This window comes from Sus scrofa, chromosome 7, assembly GCF_054392235.1.
Source record: "Sus scrofa isolate SSC_HxYL_T2T_F1_AM1 chromosome 7, Sscrofa_HxYL_maternal_Yorkshire_Landrace_v2.0, whole genome shotgun sequence".
Lineage (NCBI taxonomy): Eukaryota > Metazoa > Chordata > Mammalia > Artiodactyla > Suidae > Sus > Sus scrofa.
In genome coordinates this window covers 25,709,766-25,728,824 of record NC_139389.1, presented here as the reverse complement: position 1 = coordinate 25,728,824, position 19,059 = coordinate 25,709,766, and the positions used below count along the sequence as shown (strand labels likewise).

At 39.2% G+C, this 19,059-nt stretch overlaps 3 protein-coding genes across 3 annotated transcripts in view; all 3 read left to right on the top strand.

Annotated features, from left to right (window-relative positions):
• LOC146401418 (uncharacterized) overlaps window positions 1–19,059 on the top strand; it is a 274,139-nt gene that overhangs the window by 117,560 nt on the left and 137,520 nt on the right. The gene's annotated exons all lie outside the window — the stretch shown is intronic.
• Window positions 2,638–3,573, top strand: LOC110258580 (olfactory receptor 2G6-like). Its single transcript, XM_084970381.1, has one exon. It carries the CDS (start codon window positions 2,638–2,640, stop codon window positions 3,571–3,573), a length of 936 nt encoding a protein of 311 aa, XP_084826507.1.
• LOC102166582 (olfactory receptor 2G3-like) lies at window positions 5,957–7,510 on the top strand. Its single transcript, XM_021081832.2, has 2 exons — window positions 5,957–5,987; window positions 6,627–7,510. The coding sequence occupies exons 1-2, from the start codon at window positions 5,957–5,959 to the stop codon at window positions 7,508–7,510; spliced, it is 915 nt and encodes a 304-aa protein (XP_020937491.2).

Below are 19,059 nucleotides of genomic sequence, written 5' to 3'. Positions count from 1 at the left end.
ACCAAGAATTTGTTTCTAGTTGCCTTTGAATCTAACATCCCACTAAAGTGTGTGATTTTGAATTTTGATACTAAGCTAAAAATTGCTAATTCCTGAACTTCCCTTTATGTATGTTGGGAAACATGTAAATTTACTTGGAAAGATATTATATTCTGAAAGTGGTCACTCTTGAGATGAATTCTAAATTTTTAAAAAGAATGTAAAGTATGTTATTTCAGAGGTGATGGGAATAACCTCTTATGCTTGGATTTGATCTGAGTATTTGTTGAAACTACTGAAATATGACTCTTAATGACTAAAGCTACAACTCATCAGTGTGGAATAGATTAGTATTTTATGTTATATAGAATCAGGAATATGCAGAATGTAGGAATATTTATAGCATGAATTTAAAATTTTCCTAGTAGAACTCTTTATAAACTATGCAAATTTAAATGTTTAGCTCTAAATGAAAAAAAAATTAGCTCTGGAATTTAAAATATTCAAATTTAGCTGACCTTTATACACTACAGGTGGGAATGTAGAATGGTACCGCCATTCTGGAAAGCAGTATGACAGTTCCTCAAAAAATTAAAAATTGTGCTACCGTATGATCCAGCAATCCCAATCCTGGATATATTTGACAATATTGAAATCAGTATTTCAGAGACTGATATATGTATATATATAAAAAGGGACATCTGCACGTCATGTCTATTGCATCATTATTCACAATAGCTAGGATATGGAAATAACCTTAATGTTCTTCACTGGCGGGATGGATAAAGAAAATGAGTTTGATCTGTCTGTCTGTCTGTCTATCTATCTATCTGTCTATCTATCTATCTAGTATTTAGCCATGAGAAAGAAGGATATCCTGCCATTTGCTACAACGTGTATGAAAATACTATATGATATCACTTATGTGGTGAATTAAAAAAAAACAGTTTCAAAGAAATAGAGAATAGAGGATATAACTGAGTTCTGGAGGGTGTGGGGAAGGAGTAAATGGGGAATGTAGGTCAAAGAGTACATATTTTCAATTAAAAGAAGGAGTTCTGAGGAGCTAACTTAGGGCATGGTAACTTTAGTTAGTAATGTGGTGTGGTATAGTTGGAAGTTGCTGAAAGTAGATCAGAAGCATTCTCACCTCACAGAGAGCAAAGAGTTAACTATGTTAATTATGTGAGGGGAGGAGTATGTTAATTTTCCTGATCTTTCTAATTTCTGCAATATATAAATATCAAGTTATCATGTTGTACACTTTAAGTACATATAATTTTGTCAGTTATTCTTCAGTAAAATTAAAAAATAAAATCTCAATATTGTATACATCCTATTTAGTTTTTTTTTCTTTTTCTTTTAAAGCCTGCATCTGTGGCATATGGAAGTTCCTGGGCTGGGGTCAAATCTGAGCTGCAGCTGTTAATTCCATAGGCCCAACAATGAAGGATCCGAGCTGCATCTGTGAAGCACACTGGATCCTTAACCCACTGAGTGAGGCCAGGGATCGAACATGCATCCTCACAGACACTAAATTGGGTTCTTAACCCACTGAGCCACAATGGGAACTCCTATATATCCCATTTAAGACAAAATTTTACTTTTTAAAGTATAGCTGAATAAACTGACAAATTTAGCTTTTATTATTCCTAAAAGTAAATGACTCAATAAGATACTGTCATTAGAGCATAAAATTTGGGGACTCAAATGGTGATCTTGTAGAATAATGGTAAGTGAAGAGGTTTGGTGGAATATATTAATAATTCAGATTGGTTTTGTCCTGCAGAGCATAAAATGGGTGACAAAGACATATTTTGCCTTTTCATTAATTTGCCAAATGCCAGTACCTTGTCTTTGTGTGTGGGTGAGTTTTTACCTTTTTTATCTAAATTTTTAAAATAAAAAACCAGACAAATGTGTGCATATCTGAGTTTGTGCATCTTTGTTTTTATGTGCATGTATCACAAATATCTTTTTTCCCATCAACTTTGAGATATAGAAACTTACAACAAATCATGTCAGTTGCTAAATAACTTATAAAATTATTTAGTGTCCTTGTATATTGAAATTCACCTGTAGCTGACCCTATGTCACACTCTAATCAGATAATCAGTTGTAAGAAATATTATCATAACCTGCTTTGAGAGTAACAAAAGATGCAAAATATATTCCATTTGTTTTTCTGATCCACTATCTCACTGTTGCCCATTATTTTTGCCTTATAATTTCTGTAGAAACGATCACTCATTATTCATTTCATACCAGGTGTTTATTTTCCTACCCTTTCCCCCTCCCACTTCTACTCACAGAATTATATAGCCACCCAAACTGAAAGCTTCTTTTCTTCTTTAAGAAAATTACCTTTAATAATAACTATCAAAAAAGTGGCAAAAAGGGTGGTTACATGAAAAAAAGGTCAAATATTTATTGAGTCAAGAATCATGACACAAAAGAATGCCTTTATTTTAAAAAATACCTTTAAAAGATAAAAAATAAAAAATACCTTTTTAATCATTGACTTTTTTCCTTTGGAAAAATTCACCAGTAAAAAAAAAAACAAATCTAAGCACTTGAAATATTATAAGTAAATAGTAATAGTGCTATTTCCCTCAACTGAATTCCAAGTTCATTTTTCTCTTTTACAAGAACAGACTAATGGAACAAAACGATGAAACCTCTGGGGGAGATTTTATTTTGCTTGGATTCTCAGACCAGCCTCAATTGGAGGTCCTCCTTTTCGTGGTGGTGTTGATATCCTATCTTTTGACCCTCCTGGGCAACACAGCCATCATCCTGGTCTCCTGCCTGGACTGCAGACTTCACACACCTATGTATTTCTTCCTCACAAATCTCTCCTCTCTTGACCTTTGCCTCACCACCAGCATCGTCCCCCAGCTCCTCTGGAACCTGAAGCGACCAGCCAAGACCATCACGCCAGTGGGCCGTGCCATACAACTCTATGTGTCCCTCTCCCTGGGCTCCACTGAGTGTGTTCTCCTTACCATCATGGCATTTGACCGCTACGTGGCAGTCTGCAGACCTCTTAATTACACTAGCATCATGCACCCATCATTTTGCAAGGCCTTAGCAGGAGTAGCATGGCTCAGTGGAGTAGGAAACACTCTCATCCAAGGAACCATCACCCTTCGGCTTCCTCGATGTGGACACCGCCACCTGCACCACTTCTTCTGTGAAGTGCCCGCCATGGTCAAGTTGGCCTGTGTGGACATCCAAGCAAATGAAGTCCAGCTTTTTGTGGCCACGTTAGTCCTCCTTCTTCTTCCTGTGGCATTGATATTGGTCTCCTACGGATTCATTGTCCAAGCCGTGATGAAAATTAAGTCCGTCCAAGCTTGGCGCAAGGCTCTCGGGACCTGTGGTTCCCATCTACTGGTGGTGTTCCTCTTCTTTGGGCCCAGCTCGGCCATATACATTCAACCAAAGAGATCCTATGGCCGAAGTCAGGGCAAGTTCCTTACACTCTTTTATACTGTTGTCACCCCCACACTCAACCCCCTGATATATACTCTGAGGAACAAGGATGTGAAGGGAGCCCTGAGAAGACTGCTGAGAAGAGGACAAAGTTCCTAAGGAAAAATCAGGGAAATAGTGACTTTCTGTTGTAGAAAGTAATTAAAGAGACCTAAGGTTAAATCACTCCTCCCAAGTAGAAAGTGTGTGTGTTGCTTACTTCTCTGTCTGTATTTAAGTGTAACGTGGCTAACACGGTTTAGAAAAAAGCAGCGCGTTTAGATTCAACTTGAACAGCTCATGGAACCTCATGTGTGTATGAGTGCATGTGTGGTATACACATACTCACGCTTCCTTTTATTAAACGTCTTTGAAGGGCTGCAGTACAGGTTCAGATCGGGAGATTCTGTAATCTACCCAATATATATGTGCTTACATGTCTGACTAGGGAATTAAATAGTGTTTGATATGTAAACAGAAAATTGAGAAGTATATGCTAGTGTGAGGAAATTACAGTAGTATTTTCTTTGTTAGAGAGCCCTGGTATGATATTATTTAAAACATTTTGTACACAGTATTCCAATTATTTCAAGAAATAAATACATCAAAACTTAAAGATGTGGGCTTTTTTTGTAATAGTAAAATGAGTTTGAGATCAGTAGATGCAAACTTACATTTAGAATGGATAGACAGCAAGGTCCTACTGTATAGCACAGGGGACTACAGCCAATTTCCTGGGATAGACCATGATGGAAAATAATACCAAAGTGTGTGCGTGTGTGTGTGTGTGTGTGTGTGTGTACACACATATAAAACTGTGTTACTCTGTTGATTAGCAAAAATTGGCACAACATTGTAAATCCACTATACTGTAATAAAATAAATATTAATTTAAAAAAAGGAAAAAATAGTAAAGGAACAGATCTATGAATCTAATTAAAATTGAAAAAAGAAAACTGTTGGTTTTTACAAATATTTTATACAGAATTACTTAATAATTTAATGAAATACCTGAAGGTCATATAATCTAGTTTCACATGGACCCAGGGTCTATTAGGCAAAATCTTATATTCCAACTTATTTGATGCCGTATTTCTTCCCCTGGTGTCCTTGTGATTTACATATGGACTCTGAAGCCAGACTGCCTTACTCTGAAATTTTGCTTTTGTACTCATTAGCCGTATATAATCGTTTGCACTTTACTGACCACTATGTCAGCCCTTAAAAGCAAAACAAGACAAAACAAAACACCAATGAACGTCTTAAACACCTAGCAGTTTCTGAATATTTTTTCTTTTTTTAAAGCTATGCAGTTTATACCATATCTGTTTCTCAAAGTCCAGCTTAAATCTCTTCTTTCACAAATGTGTCTTAGTTGCCCAGTTGTATTCTCTTCCTCTGTGTTGCCAGGTCATCTTTCGTGTACTAATATAAACATATAGAAAAAAAGGATCTTAAGGAATTTAAGGAGTCTATTATAGCCAGAGGAGAGAGAATATATTAGGAAATGAAAGGAGATACAGTTGGAAGACTAAAAAAGGACCAAGTCAAAAAGGGACATACATATTATGCTAAGGAGGTTGGACATAGGTTGTACCTATGATCTTTGGGAGAATATTTTGCATTATATAAAGGCATGGACTTTAGAGTTGGGGCAACCTAGGTTCTAATTCCCAGGGCAAATTAACTTCTAGAAGGTAGCATTTCCAAACCTATGACATTCCCAACCTTACAGGGTGGCGAGCAGTAAGTAATGCCTGCAGCATGCTTGGCAGACTGTCTGGCACCTAGTAAAACTCAGTTCATATTTACCTACTGATAAAATGAGACTTCTCATGGGGCATGACTAAGACAGAAGAACAATAATTTTATCCCTTTATTCATTCTTTCCATACCATGTAGCAGTTCTTTCCCTGCTTCTGGATTATGTCTTTAGAGTGTGTCATAATATTTTGGGTTATTTTCAAATGGTAAAAAATGTCCCCCTTTATTAATAAAGTATTCTCATATAAGTAATTAAAATACCCACTGTCAGCCAACACAATTTACATTTAAAGATTCTGTTCCCCCAGCTTGAGCCTGTACCTGTCTGAGACCCTGCAGTGGGAATCTGAGTGTTGTGAGAGTCTCTACTTTCCATCTTTTGCATCTTCCTCTGTGCCTCTAGCTTGACAAGTACAGTTTCTGGACCTGCCAGGATTAAACTGCAGAGGGAAAAGGAGAATTTGGGCAGTAAAATTTACTTGACTCTGTAGCCAAAGACTGCTTTCTTCAGTTTCTCACATTTATGTATTTTTAGGCAGTTATTAGGCAATTGGAAATGTGAAGTAATCTAGTTAACTTCATCAGTTATCAGGGGAGTACAAACTGAAATCACGATATATACCACCAAACTGGCTAAAATTAAAAAGACAGAAAATATGAAGAAATGAGCCAATAGGACATATTTTTAAATATATATGCACTTACATGTATAGATGATATGATTGGAAAAAGCGTGAATATGACAGAAATGAGAAAACAATTCAGTGCTGGTTGGTGATGTTGTTTGACCTAGATTGAAACAAAAGTAAACAATCAGAGGGATGAAAGTATCTTTTGGAATCATCTCCTGGGACAGTTCTTCTCTGGATACTACAGAGCCTGATATTCATTGCCATACTGGGAGATCTGTGTCCTTGGGATCTTTCCAGATTCATTGTCTTGGGTCCTCTCCTAGCCTCTCCTGCCTTGCTGGTCTTCAGGGAGCTCCATCTCAAATAACAGTCCCTACAACCAGTACGAGGGCCTTAGGCATCAAGCTGGCATTTCAAGGTAATAATAATTTGAACTATATGGCTTAACGTTCTTTTTCATACTACCATGAAAATCTCAGTCTGCAAAACTGGAAAACTTCCTCTCTTTTAACTTATTCACTTCTATTGATGCCTTGATTTTATATCGGCACCATGCCTATGACTCTTAACTTTTAGAAGTAAATTGAGATTCTGGCTTTAAGTGATGTTCATCTGGGTGAGAAGAGGTCATGTGGTACATGTATGATGATAAATGTTGCATCATAGTGGAATAGAGTCGTTCTGAAAGCCTAAAGTGAACATATTCTTATAATTATCTTATAAATAAGGAATCAGCTCATCACTGAGAATTGATCTTTCACAGCATTTCTGTTGAAGTATTGTGTGTATACGTGTGTGGGATACTCTTTGGGGTTGTTTTGGCATCATACCTCCTGACTCTGGTGGGAAACACAATCATCATTCTGATCGCTTCCATTGACCCTAATCTCAAAACACCCATGTACTTTTTCCTCACCCACCTCTCCCTAGTTGATATCTGCCTTACCACCAGTATTGTCCCCCAGCTGCTGTGGAACCTCAGGGGACCAGCCAAGACCATAACCGCCCTGGGCTGTGCTGTCCAGCTCTATGTCTCCCTGGCTTTGGGCTCCACTGAGTGTGTTCTCCTGGCTGTGATGGCTTTTGACCACTATGCTGCCGTTTGCAAACCTCTCCACTATGCAAATGTGATGAACCCACAGCTGTGCCAGGCCCTGGCAGGGGTTGCATGGCTGAGTGGAGTAGGAAACGCTCTCATCCAGAGCACTGTCACCCTCTGGCTGCCTCGCTGTGGACACCGGCGGCTCCATCATTTCTTCTGTGAGGTGCCTTCCATGATTAAGCTTGCGTGTGTGGACATCCACACCAATGAGGTCCAGCTATTCTTTGCATCCCTGGTCTTGCTCCTCTTGCCCTTAGCACTGATACTGACGTCCTATGGACACATCGTCAAGGCAGTTACTAGGATCAAGTCAGTCCAGGCCTGGCGCAAAGCCCTGGGGACATGTGGATCCCACGTGATGGTAGTGTCCCTCTTCTATGGGACCATCACCGCAGTGTACATCCAGCCCAACAGCTCTTACGCCCATACTTCTGGGAAATTCATCTCCCTCTTCTACACGATGCTGACTCCAACCCTCAACCCTCTCATCTACACACTGAGGAATAAAGATGTGAAAGGAGCTATGAGAAGACTATTTCGCAGGGACTTGGGCTCATAAAAAACAAAGCAGAGCACACAGTTGTCAGTTTTTTTTTATAGTAAAAAGAAACCAAAGTCATCTGTACACTCCTTCTCTAAAGTACTTTACTAATCTATAAGGAAAACATGTAACCTTCGTAGTCAGCCTTGTTGTCTTTTCTTGGCTTCAGAACTATCCATCCTCTTCATCCTCTTTCCCAGGCTTCTTTTGGGCCTTTGTAAGGCAGTATCTCCTCACACTTTTTAAATGTCCATTATTCATATAATTTCTGTTTTTTTTCTTTTTAGGGCTGTACCTTTGGTATATGGAAGTTCCCAGAGCAGGGGTCAAATCACAGCCGTAGCTGCCGGCAATGCCAGATCTAAGCCACGTCTGTTACCTGTACCACAGCTCACAGCAAGGCTGGATCCTTAACCCGCTGAACGAGGCCAGGGATTGAACCTGCATCCTCATGGCTACTAGTCAGGTTTGTTATTGCTGAGCCACAATAAGAACTCCCTCATTTCTGTTTCTTCCCCCCCCTATGCTTTTCTTCAGCCTTCCTTCCTTCCATTGCTCCACAGGCCCAGGCCGACCCAGCTGGACACTGGCACATCTGGTGGCTGAGCATATGGTGGTATAGCGGTCATAGGCCATGGCTGCCAGGAGGTAACACTCTGTGGCACCAAAGAAGAGAAAGAAGAACATCTGGAGAGCACAGCCAGAGCGAGCGATGTGGTTCTGACCATTGAGGGTAGTGAAACAGTAGGGACACTGTGATAGATGTGTAGCCAATCTCCAGGGCTGACAGGACTGGAAGGAAGAAGTACCTGGGGGACTGGAGGGTGGTGTCAGCTGAGAACAGTACCACGATGAGGAGGTTGCTGGCCATAGTGAGCAGGTAAATGGTGAGAAAGAGAGAAAAAAGCAAGCCCTGGAGGTTGGCCAGGTGGGAGAGACTGATGAGGATGAATTCAGTCATCTCGGAGGTGTTTGTGGTCATCCTGCTCACATCCCTTCTGACTGAAGGATAAGAGAAATGGCAAAGGGAGTTCCTTCTGTGGCTCAGTGGGTTAAGAACTTGACTAGTATCCATGAAGATGTGGGTCCAATCTTCTGGCCTCACTCAGTGAGTTAAAGATCCAGCGTCACCAAAATCTGCAGCGCAGGATGCAGATTCAGCTCAGATCCGAGTTGCTGTGGCTGTGGTGTATGCCTACAGCTGGCAGCTCTCATTTCACCCCTAGCCTGGGAACTTCCATATGCCGTGGGTTTGGCCATAAAAAGAAAATACAAAATTAAAAAAAAGCAATAGCTAGGGACAGTTGCAACTGTGGAAATGTGAAGGGGGCAAAGGTGACCTCTTATGGCATCTATTCAAGACTTGGAACTTCCTTTCTTTTAGAATCTCATGGCCTTTGAGGCAGCACAGCCTTGAGTCCATATTAGACCCTGGCTCACTCTTGGGTGAATATTGCTCTCTGAGCCTATTTTCCTCACCTGATAGTCCTGCCTTTCATAAGAACACATTGAATGTTGTTTTCAGTTTCTCCAGGGATGAGAGTTGGATCATTCTAGCCTGATTTTCACTCTTTTCTCCCTTTTACATCCTTCCCACAGGGCTGGGGACCGCATTTTCTCTCCCAGGAGATGTTTTCCTGCTCAAGGCAGATATGTTCCATGTCCAGGGCATGAAAAATCCTATTCCTGTTTGAGGGAATTTTCTGTCCTGTTGTTTTCCCTCTTGAGGCCTTCTACTTCTTTCTTTCCTTCTTTCACATATGTTCTCTTTCCTTTTCTCTCAACTTTTCTCCTCTGTGACACAATTTTTACCCCTTTCCCCCTTTCCCAGAGCTTTCTTTGGTTACCAAATACACTCAACCTTTCTTATTTTTTTTCTATCATTTTGCCATTAGATCATTTTCATGGTTTTCAAAGGGGAGTGAAAAAATTGGAAAGATCATCTCTTTCAACCTCCTGTAGGGAGTTAAACAGTTTAATTACCCAAAGGAGTGAGGCTCTCTCTAGTTTGTAAAGGTAATCAGGAAGGAGATAAGATCTTTCTTGGTTGCTTATTTCTGCATTTTACAGCCTCACAAACTTTATCCCCTTTTACCATAACACATATGCAAAACCCCAAACCACATACATAAACTCTACAAAGCCACACACTAACATATTGCATTTCTAATCAGAAGCGCAGAAAAATAGGCCAATATCCTCAGATTCTAGATTCATCTAAGGTCACAAATAAATCATGTATTGTATACACATACGAATATCATTACAGATAACAATGAATGTGATGACATGATACTATACCTAGAAAATCTTGAAAACACTATAAGAAAACTGTTAGAGCTCATCAATGACTTTGATAAAGTTTCAAGATATAAAATTGATACACAGAAATCAATTGCATTTCTATATACTAACAATGAAAGATCAGAAAGAGAAATTAGGGAAACCATCCTATTTAGCATCACATCAAAAAGAATAAAATACCAAGGAATTAACCTACCTAAAGAGACAAAAGACATGTACTCTGAAAACTATAGGATGCTGATAAAAGAAATCAAAGATGGCACAAACAGATGGAAAGATATACCATGCTCTTGGATTAGAAGAATCACAAAATGACTATACTACCCAAGGCAATCTACAGATTCAGTATACACCCTTTCAAATTACCAATTATATTCTTCACAGAACTAGAACAAAATATTTTAAAATTTGTATGGAAACACAAAAGACCCCGAATAGCCAAAGCAACATTGAAAAGAAAAAAATGGAACTGGAGGAATGGGGCTCCCTGAATTCAAAGGGAATTACTATGCTACGCTATACTACAAAGCTACAGTCATCAAGACAGTATGGTACTGGCACAAAACCAGAAACATAGATCAATGAAACAGGATAGAAAGCACAGAAATCAACCCAAGAAACTATGGTCAACTAATCTACAACAAAGAAGGCAAGAGCATACAGTGGGGGAAAGACAGTCTCTTCAATAAGTGGTGCTGGAAACGGACAGCTGCATGTAAAAGAATGAAATTAGAACATTCTCTAATACCATACACAAAAAGAAACTCAAAATGGATTAAAGACATAAATGTAAGGCCAGATACTATAAAACTCCTAGAGGAAAACATAAGCAGAACACTCTTTGACATAAATCACAGCAACATCTTGTCTGATTCACCTCCTAGAATAATGACAATAAAGACAAAAATAAATCAACAGGACCTATATAAACTCTAAAGCTTTTGCACAGTAAAGGAAACTATTAAAAAGATGAAAGATAGGCTACAGAATGGGAGGAAATCTTTGCAAACCTGTGTAACCAACAAGGGCTTAATCTCCAAAATATACAAACAACTCATACAACTCAACAACAGTTAAAAAAAACCAAGAAACCCAGGTGAAAAATAGACATTCTCCAAAGAAGATATAGATATGGCCAGTAGGCACATGAAAAAATGCTCAACATCACTAATTATTAGAGAAATGCAAATCAAAACTACAGTGAGGTACCACCTTACACTGGTCAGAATGGGTATCATTAGCAAGTCAACAAACACCAAATGCTGGAGAGGATGTGGAGAAAAGGGAACCCTCCTTCACCATTAGTGGGAATGTAAATTGGTACAACCACTATGGAAAATAGTATGGAGGTTCCTCAGAATACTAAATATAAAACTACCATATGATCCAGCAAACCAACTCCTGGGCATATATCTGGACAAAACTTTCATTCGAAAAATACTATTGAAGCACTATTCGCAATAGCCAAGACCTGGAAAAAACCCAAATGTCCATTGACAGATGAATGGGTTAAAAAGATGTATATATACACACAATGGAATGCTACTCACCCATAGAAAGGACAAAATAATGCCACTTGCAGCAACAGAGATGGAGCGAGAGATTCTCATCCTAAGTGACATAAGTCAGAAAGACAAATACAATACGATATCACTTATATGTGGAATCTAAAATATGGCACAAATGATTTTATCTACAAAACAGAAGCAGGTTATGTCATGGAGAGCAGGCTTGTGTTTGCCAGGGGGCAGTGGGAGAGATGGGGAGATTGGGGTTGGTAGATGCAAACTGTTACATTTAGAATGGATAAGTAATCAGATCCTACTGTACAGCACAGGGAATTGGGTACAGTCTCTTGAAACATTGAAGATAGTATGAAAAGAATGTATGTATATATATGTGTGTGTATATGTATGGCTGGGTCACTTCACTATACAGCAGAAATTGAAGAAATTTTGTAAATCAACTATACCTTAAAAAATTAAAAAAACCAAACTAGAATGTGAAAACACATTGAACATAAAAATATAAATACACCCAGATATATAATAAATCCAAATTCTGTCAAAAATATAATCATATTCAATAATCCCTCTTCTAAATACAAGCTCACACACTGGAATTCTTTTGCAGCTGTAGAGTCCTTGGTTAGTTCCACCTTAGTGGTTCTTTCAATGTTTCCTAGAGATGTTATCTGAATAATGTCTTTTTATTTGGAGCAATAACCAGTGATAAAGGCAGATGGTCTTTGATGACTTATTTTCTCCTTTCTCTACATGGTGTATCCCTCCTGAGGAAGGTGCTCTTTGATTTGGTGTCTCTTTAATGTCTCTGAGGACTTGAGTCTCCAAGCAAATTTGGCTTTCCAGTGGAGAGAGCTTTTCACATAAGTAATCAATCTGTTGTTTTGAACTCTGTTTCTAAGGTTGCAAAAAGTCTGGGGTGACCTTTCAAAAACACGTCAGAGAAAACGTCCAGAGCAATTGCTTCTCTTAGCTCTCCTGTAATATCTCTGGTTCAGCCATTTTAATTTTCTTCTCCTTTCTCATGAATTTCTTCTTTCTATTACTGTAGATGTTCTAATATTCTTATGAAGGTAATAATGCAATTTTTATTTATCTAATTGCTGTTGACTTCATTCAGTAATCAACTTATTTGATAACCATTCATAGAGTCCTTTATATGTATCAGTTATTCTACAGAGAAGTGTGATATAAAACAGAAATAAACATATTCTTGATCTTGATGAGCAGGTAAATGTCACTCAGGTAAATGTCATTTTCTTGGAAAACTTGTCCATAATTTCTCATGCTTTGATCTTTTCATTTCTTTCTTTTTTTTCTTTTCTTTTTTTTTTTTTTTGTCTTTTTGCCATTTCTTGGGCCGCTCCCACGGCATATGGAGATTCCCAGGCTAGGGGTCGAATCGGAGCTGTAGCCACCGGCCTACACCAGAGCCACAGCAACGCGGGATCCAAGCCGCATCTGCAACCTACACCACAGCTCACAGCAACGCCGGATCGTTAACCCACTGAGCAAGGGCAGGGATCGAACCTGCAACCTCATGGTTCCTAGTCGGATTCGTTAACCACTGCGCCACGATGGGAACTCCTTCATTTATTTCTTGAGAAGTTTCTCTGCACTATTATCATTTGGATTTTGTTTTGTTTTTTTTTTATTGTGTTCTTGTACAGTTTCCTAGATATGATAAAGCTTGTGTATCAGATGTTTTCCTAGCATGTGTAAATAATTACAAGATAAGCATAGAATATCTTTCAGTTGTGTCTTCTTCAGCTTCATTCATCAAGGTCATAATTTTCAATGTACAGGTCTTTTACCTCTTTAGTAATTTAATTCCTATGAATCTTATTTTTTTGTGAGGCAATCGTAAATGGGATTGCTTTCTTAATTTTTCTTTCTGATAGTTCATTAGTAGTGCATAAAAATACAACTTTTTGTATATTGACTTTGTATCCTGTGACTTTTCAGAATTCATTTATTCGTTCTAACATCTTTTTTGGTGCAGTCTTTGGGTTTTCTATATATAGTATGTCATCTGCAAATACCTACAGTTTTTTTTTTCTTTTTTCTTTTGGTTTTTGATTTTTAGGGCCACACCATGGCATATGGAAGTTCCCAGGCTGGGGGTTGAATTGGAGCTACAGCTGCCGGCCTATGCCACAGCCACTTCAATGCGAGATCCCAGCCATGTATGTAACATACACCACAGCTCATGGCAACACTGGATCCCCGACCCACTGAGCGAGGCCAGGGATCGAACTCACATCCTCAGGGATACTAGTCGGATTAATTTCCTCTGCATCACAATGGGAACTCCCAAATAGTGACAGTTTTATTTCTTCCTTTCCAATTTGGATGTCTTTTGCTTCTCTTTCTTGCCTTATGCTCTATTTACGACTTCCAACACTATGTTGAATAAAGTGGCAAGGATGGGCATCTCTGTTTTTTTTTTACTAATCTTAGAGGAAAAGCTTTTATCTTTTCATAGTTGAGTGTGATGTTAGCTGTGGGCTTGTCATATGTATGTTAACATTATGTTCAGGTATGTTCCATCTCTGCCCACTTCATTGAGAGTTTTTTATCATAAGTGGATATTGAATTTTGTCCAGTGTTTTTCATGTGTCTATTGAGATGGTCATATGTTTTTTATCCTTCTTTTGGTTAATGTGGTATATTACATTGTTTGATTTGTGGATGTCGAATGATTCTTGTATCCCTGCAATGAATCCCACGAGATCATAGTGTATGATCCTTTAAATTAATTGTTGAATTCAGTTTGCTAATATTTTCTTCAGGATTTTTGCATCTCTCTTTATCAAAGATACTGGCTTATAATTTTCTTTTCTTGTGGTGTTCTTATCCAGTTTTGGTATTCGAGTAATGCTGGCCTCATAAAATGAGTTTGAAAGTGTTTTCTCCTCTTCTAATTTTTTGGAGTTTGAGAAAGATTAGTAGTGATTCTTCTTTAAGTTTTTGGTAGGATTCTCCTGTGAACCTACTTGTCCTGGACTTATTTTTGGGGACCTATCACTTCATACCTGTCAGAATGACCTATCACTTCATACCTGTCAGAATGGCTATCATTAAAAAAAAACACAAATAACAAATATTGGTATGGATTTGGAGAAAAAGGAACCCTTGTACACTATTGGTAGGAATGTAAATTGGTGTAGACAGCGTGAAGAATAGTCATGCTTGTTTCTCAAAAAACTAAAAATAAAACTAAGAGCAGTTCTGCTTCTGGGTCTATGTTCCCTAACACCTCAAAACACTAATTTGATAAGATACACATTCCCCAGTGTTCATAGCAGCATTACTTACAATTGCCAAGGTATGGAAGCAATGTAAGTGACCATCAAGAGATGAATGGATAAAGGAGATGTGGCGTATATACACAATGGAATACTACTCAGTCATAATAAGAATGAAATTTTGCCCTTTTCGTCAATATGGATGGACTTGGAGGGCATTATAATAATTGAAATAAGTCAGACAGAGAAAGACAAGTACTGTATATCACTTATATGTGGAATCTAAAAAAAATTAACAAACTAGTGAATATAACAAAGAAGAAACAGACTCACAGATATAGAGAACAAACTAGTGGTCGGTCATCAGTGGGGAGAGGGAAGGAGGGAGGGGCAATATCGTTGTAGGGGAGTAAGAGGTACATACTATTTGGTATAAAATAAGCTACAAGGACATATTATACAACATAGGGAATATAGTCAATATTTTATAATATGATACTCCATTTTATAAATGGAGTATAAACTTAAAAAATTGTGAATCATTATATTGTACACCTGCAACTTATATCATACATCAACTATAATTTAATAAAAGGAAAATAAGATTATTTAAAGTACTTTGTTATAAATTTAAGACACTGATTGTAATCACTAAGTAATCTCATCTTAAAAGGATACTAATTATGTTGGATTGAATCCATCCAAATGGCCTCATTTAACCTTAATCATCTCTTTAAAGACCCTTTCTCCAAATACAGTCACATTCTGAAGCGCTGGACCCTAAAGCTTCAACATATGAATTTTTAGGGGTGGTGGTGCACAGTATAGCTCATTACAGCACTACAAGGCAAGAAAACTACAGGCCAATATATAAGCCAACATTTGTTCATTGCTTAACATGTTACTAGGTCAATTGAACATCAGAACTTCTCTAAGGGAAGTAAAAGGGTTTGATTCTTTGTTCTTTTGTTACCCATGCAGAACTCCTACTAGTTTAGGCTTAACTGATGATAGTGAATGGAGGAGCTGGATTTATAACCCAGATGCATGGCTACAAAGCCTGTGCCATTTCCCTGCGCTTATGTTTACATGAGATTATCCATTCCTCTGGAGAAGCTGAAAAAGTGAAGGCAGCAAAAGGACATACTGGGTGGCAGGAAGAGCAGCTTTTTCATTTAAAATGTGACACAGATGATTTCCCCAAAGCACAATTATAAACCTAATGATTAAAAAAGCTACATTGCACAGGTGAAAATCAGTGGTTAGGAATTATTTTCTGTTGGATATTCCACCAGCTTTGCTTTCTCTGGCTTCTCATGTGGCTCTATCACTTTGTCTCCTTGCTTGGGCAGCAGAATTTTTGCATCCGGGACACCAACACCTTTAGGGCTTCCTTGACATCCTTGTTACGTAGTGTATAGATGAGAGGGTTGAGAAGTGGGGTGATGACTGAGTAGAAGATAGCTACAATCTTGTTGATATTTGACTCATATTTTACTGCTGGGCGGACATACATGAATATGAGTGTGCCGAAGTAGATGGTGACCACAGAAAGGTGGGCTGTGCACGTGGAAAAGGTCTTGCGTCGGGCAGCAGCTGAGGCCATGCCAAGAATTGTGGCCAGGATTTGGGCATAGGAAACCATGGTAAAGACCAGCGTCCCTAGGATAATGACAGTGCTAAAAGCATAGCCCACAGCCTGGATAGCATATGTGTCTGTGCAGGAAAGGCGGAAAATCTGATCGGCATCACAGAAGAAGTGGTTGATCTGGTTGGGGGTACAGAAGGAGGTTTTTGCAAGGAGGAATGAGGGGAACATGGGGCAGAGGAATCCCATAAACCAGCAGACCCCAGCCAGGATACCACAAGTTTGAGGGCTGAGCAGTAGTGGGTAGTGGAGTGGTCGGCAGATGGCAGCATAGCGGTCAAAGGCCATGGTGGTGAGAATGAAGAGCTCCGTGGCAGCCAAAGAGAAGAAGTAGTAGTACTGGGTGATGCAGTTGGGAACTGAGATGACCCCTGGGGAATTGAGAAAATTGGCCAGCATTTTGGGCACGGTGACTGTGGTGTACCAGAGCTCTACCGAGGAGAGATTGCAGATAAAGAAGTACATGGGAGTATGGAGGTGCCCATCCAGGGCCACAATGAGCACAATGAGTGCATTGCCCACCAGAGATAAGAGGTAGACCAGGAGGAAGAGGTGGAAAAAGAGCAGCTGGAGACGTGGGGAGTTGGAAAATCTCACGAAGACAAATTGAGTGACCAACGTGCTGTTGGCTCTCTCCATTCAGCCTGGGGCATCAGCCAGGCAAGGAGAAGACACATGGAGATCTTGAGATGTCCTCAGTTATGTGGTTTCCTCTCCAGCTTTATTCCACCATTTGGACTTGCACACCCTCCCCGTATTCCTTTTAATGCACTCTTTGGCTGCTTCTCAGCTTCTCCAAAGCAGAGACTACTTTAAAGGTAGGCTTACTGAATATTCAAGACTCTCTCTCTCTTTCTCCTCATTTAGTTAGGTCCTAAAATGCCACATTTCTCAGGCATTCTTTTTAGATTGAGTAGAGGAGAGGACTCAGCTTCAGGGGCTCCAGTTAGAGTGAACATGTAGCACACCCTGTCCCCAGGTAGGGGTTGAACCCTGTATTATTGTTGATATCAACTTTTTTGACCTCCAAATAGCAATTTTATATTATTTAACAATATTTCTTTTATGAAAAAAGAAGTACAGTCAGTTTACAATGCTGTGTCAATTTCTGCTGTTCAGTGAAGTGATTCAAAACCTAATATTTCTAAGGATTGGTTATTGTGTACCCTTGAGCTTTCTGACCCTAAGATTCCTTAACCTTCAGGTTTGCAGAGGATACGGGATCTTACTTTTCTCCTTCTGTTCTGGACAGTAGCTCTGTCTTATGCCATCAGATCTCAGAAGGTGTGGAGTAGCGGGCATGTTTCCCTTTATGCAGATTCCAACCCAAGACTGGAAAGAGGCACTCCATGGAGACTTCTTGATTCTGAGTATCAAAGGCAGAGTAGGAGAGATCGTGCTCAGTGGAGTGTAAGGATGGGAATGCAGTTTATTTTTTTATTTTTTTATTGTCTTTTGTCTTTTGTTGTTGTTGTTGTTGTTGTTGCTATTTCTTGGGCCGCTCCCGCGGCATATGGAGGTTCCCAGGCTAGGGGTCTAATCGGAGCTGTAGCCACCGGCCTACGCCAGAGCCACAGCAACGTGGGATCTGAGCCGCGTCTGCAACCTACACCACAGCTCACGGCAACGCCGAATCGTTAACCCACTGAGCAAGGGCAGGGACCGAACCCGCAACCTCATGGTTCCTAGTCGGATTCGTTAACCACTGCGCCACGACGGGAACTCCGGGAATGCAGTTTAATGTGAAAAGTGAATGCAGGTTTGGATCCCCAGGTGGGAATTTGGGAATGGGTTAGAATCCTTGAAAGGAGACAACAGTTAATGATATGTGCTTAAACTGAAACTGATCACAAAAGCAAGGCTCAGAGGATAGTAAGGTTTGCACAGTTAAGAGTTAACATTGGGATGGATGAAGGTGATGGCATTGATGTTATTGAGACATGAGTTTTACATATTTTTCCAGATCTTGTAGGTTTCTTTTCCTTTGAAGTGCTCTAAAAATAGAAATGTCAAATATAGACATCATTAGGAGTAAGGTTAATACACTATACATTAAAATACATGAGAAATTGTTTTGACACAATATAAAGGTATGATGCAAAGTCTAATATTCAGTATGATCTGCTATATATTCCCAAGATATCAGATTACCTGTGATTTTTTTTTTTTTTTTATCTGCACCCGTGGCACTTGGAAGTTCCTGGGCCACAGCTGTAACCAGAGCCACGCAGTGACAATCCTTGATCCCTAACCTGCTGAGCCATAGGGAACTCCACCAGTGACTTGTTATTTTTTGTTTTTTTTCTTTTTACAGCTATACCTGTTGCACATGGAAGTTCCCAGTCTAGGGGTCGAATCAGAGTATGCTGGCCTAGGCTGCAGCCATAGCAAAACTGGATCCTAGCCACATCTGTATGCTGCAGCTTGGGGCAACGCTCGATCCTTAACCCAAAGAGCAAGGCCAGAGGTTAAACCTGCATCCCCACAGACACTGTGTCAGGTTCTTAACCCATTGAGCCACAATGGAAACTCCTGACTTTTTGTGTCACCAAGCTCTTTATAATAAATACATTTTAATGTCATGAGGTGGTCTTGTTTTGCTATTAAAATATTTATCTTCATGTTAGAAATACATTGTTAGTAGAGAAAAAGTAGCAAAAATTGACAGGTATTAAGAAAATAAAAGTCGTATGTATATTTTCCATTCAGTGATAAACATTATTTATATTGGAGTGTTACTTATGAACTATTTTTTTTTGTATGTATGTATGTATGTATTTATCTTTTCTAGGGCTGCGCCCATGGCATATGGAGATTCCCAGGCTAGGGGTCTAATCCCGAAGC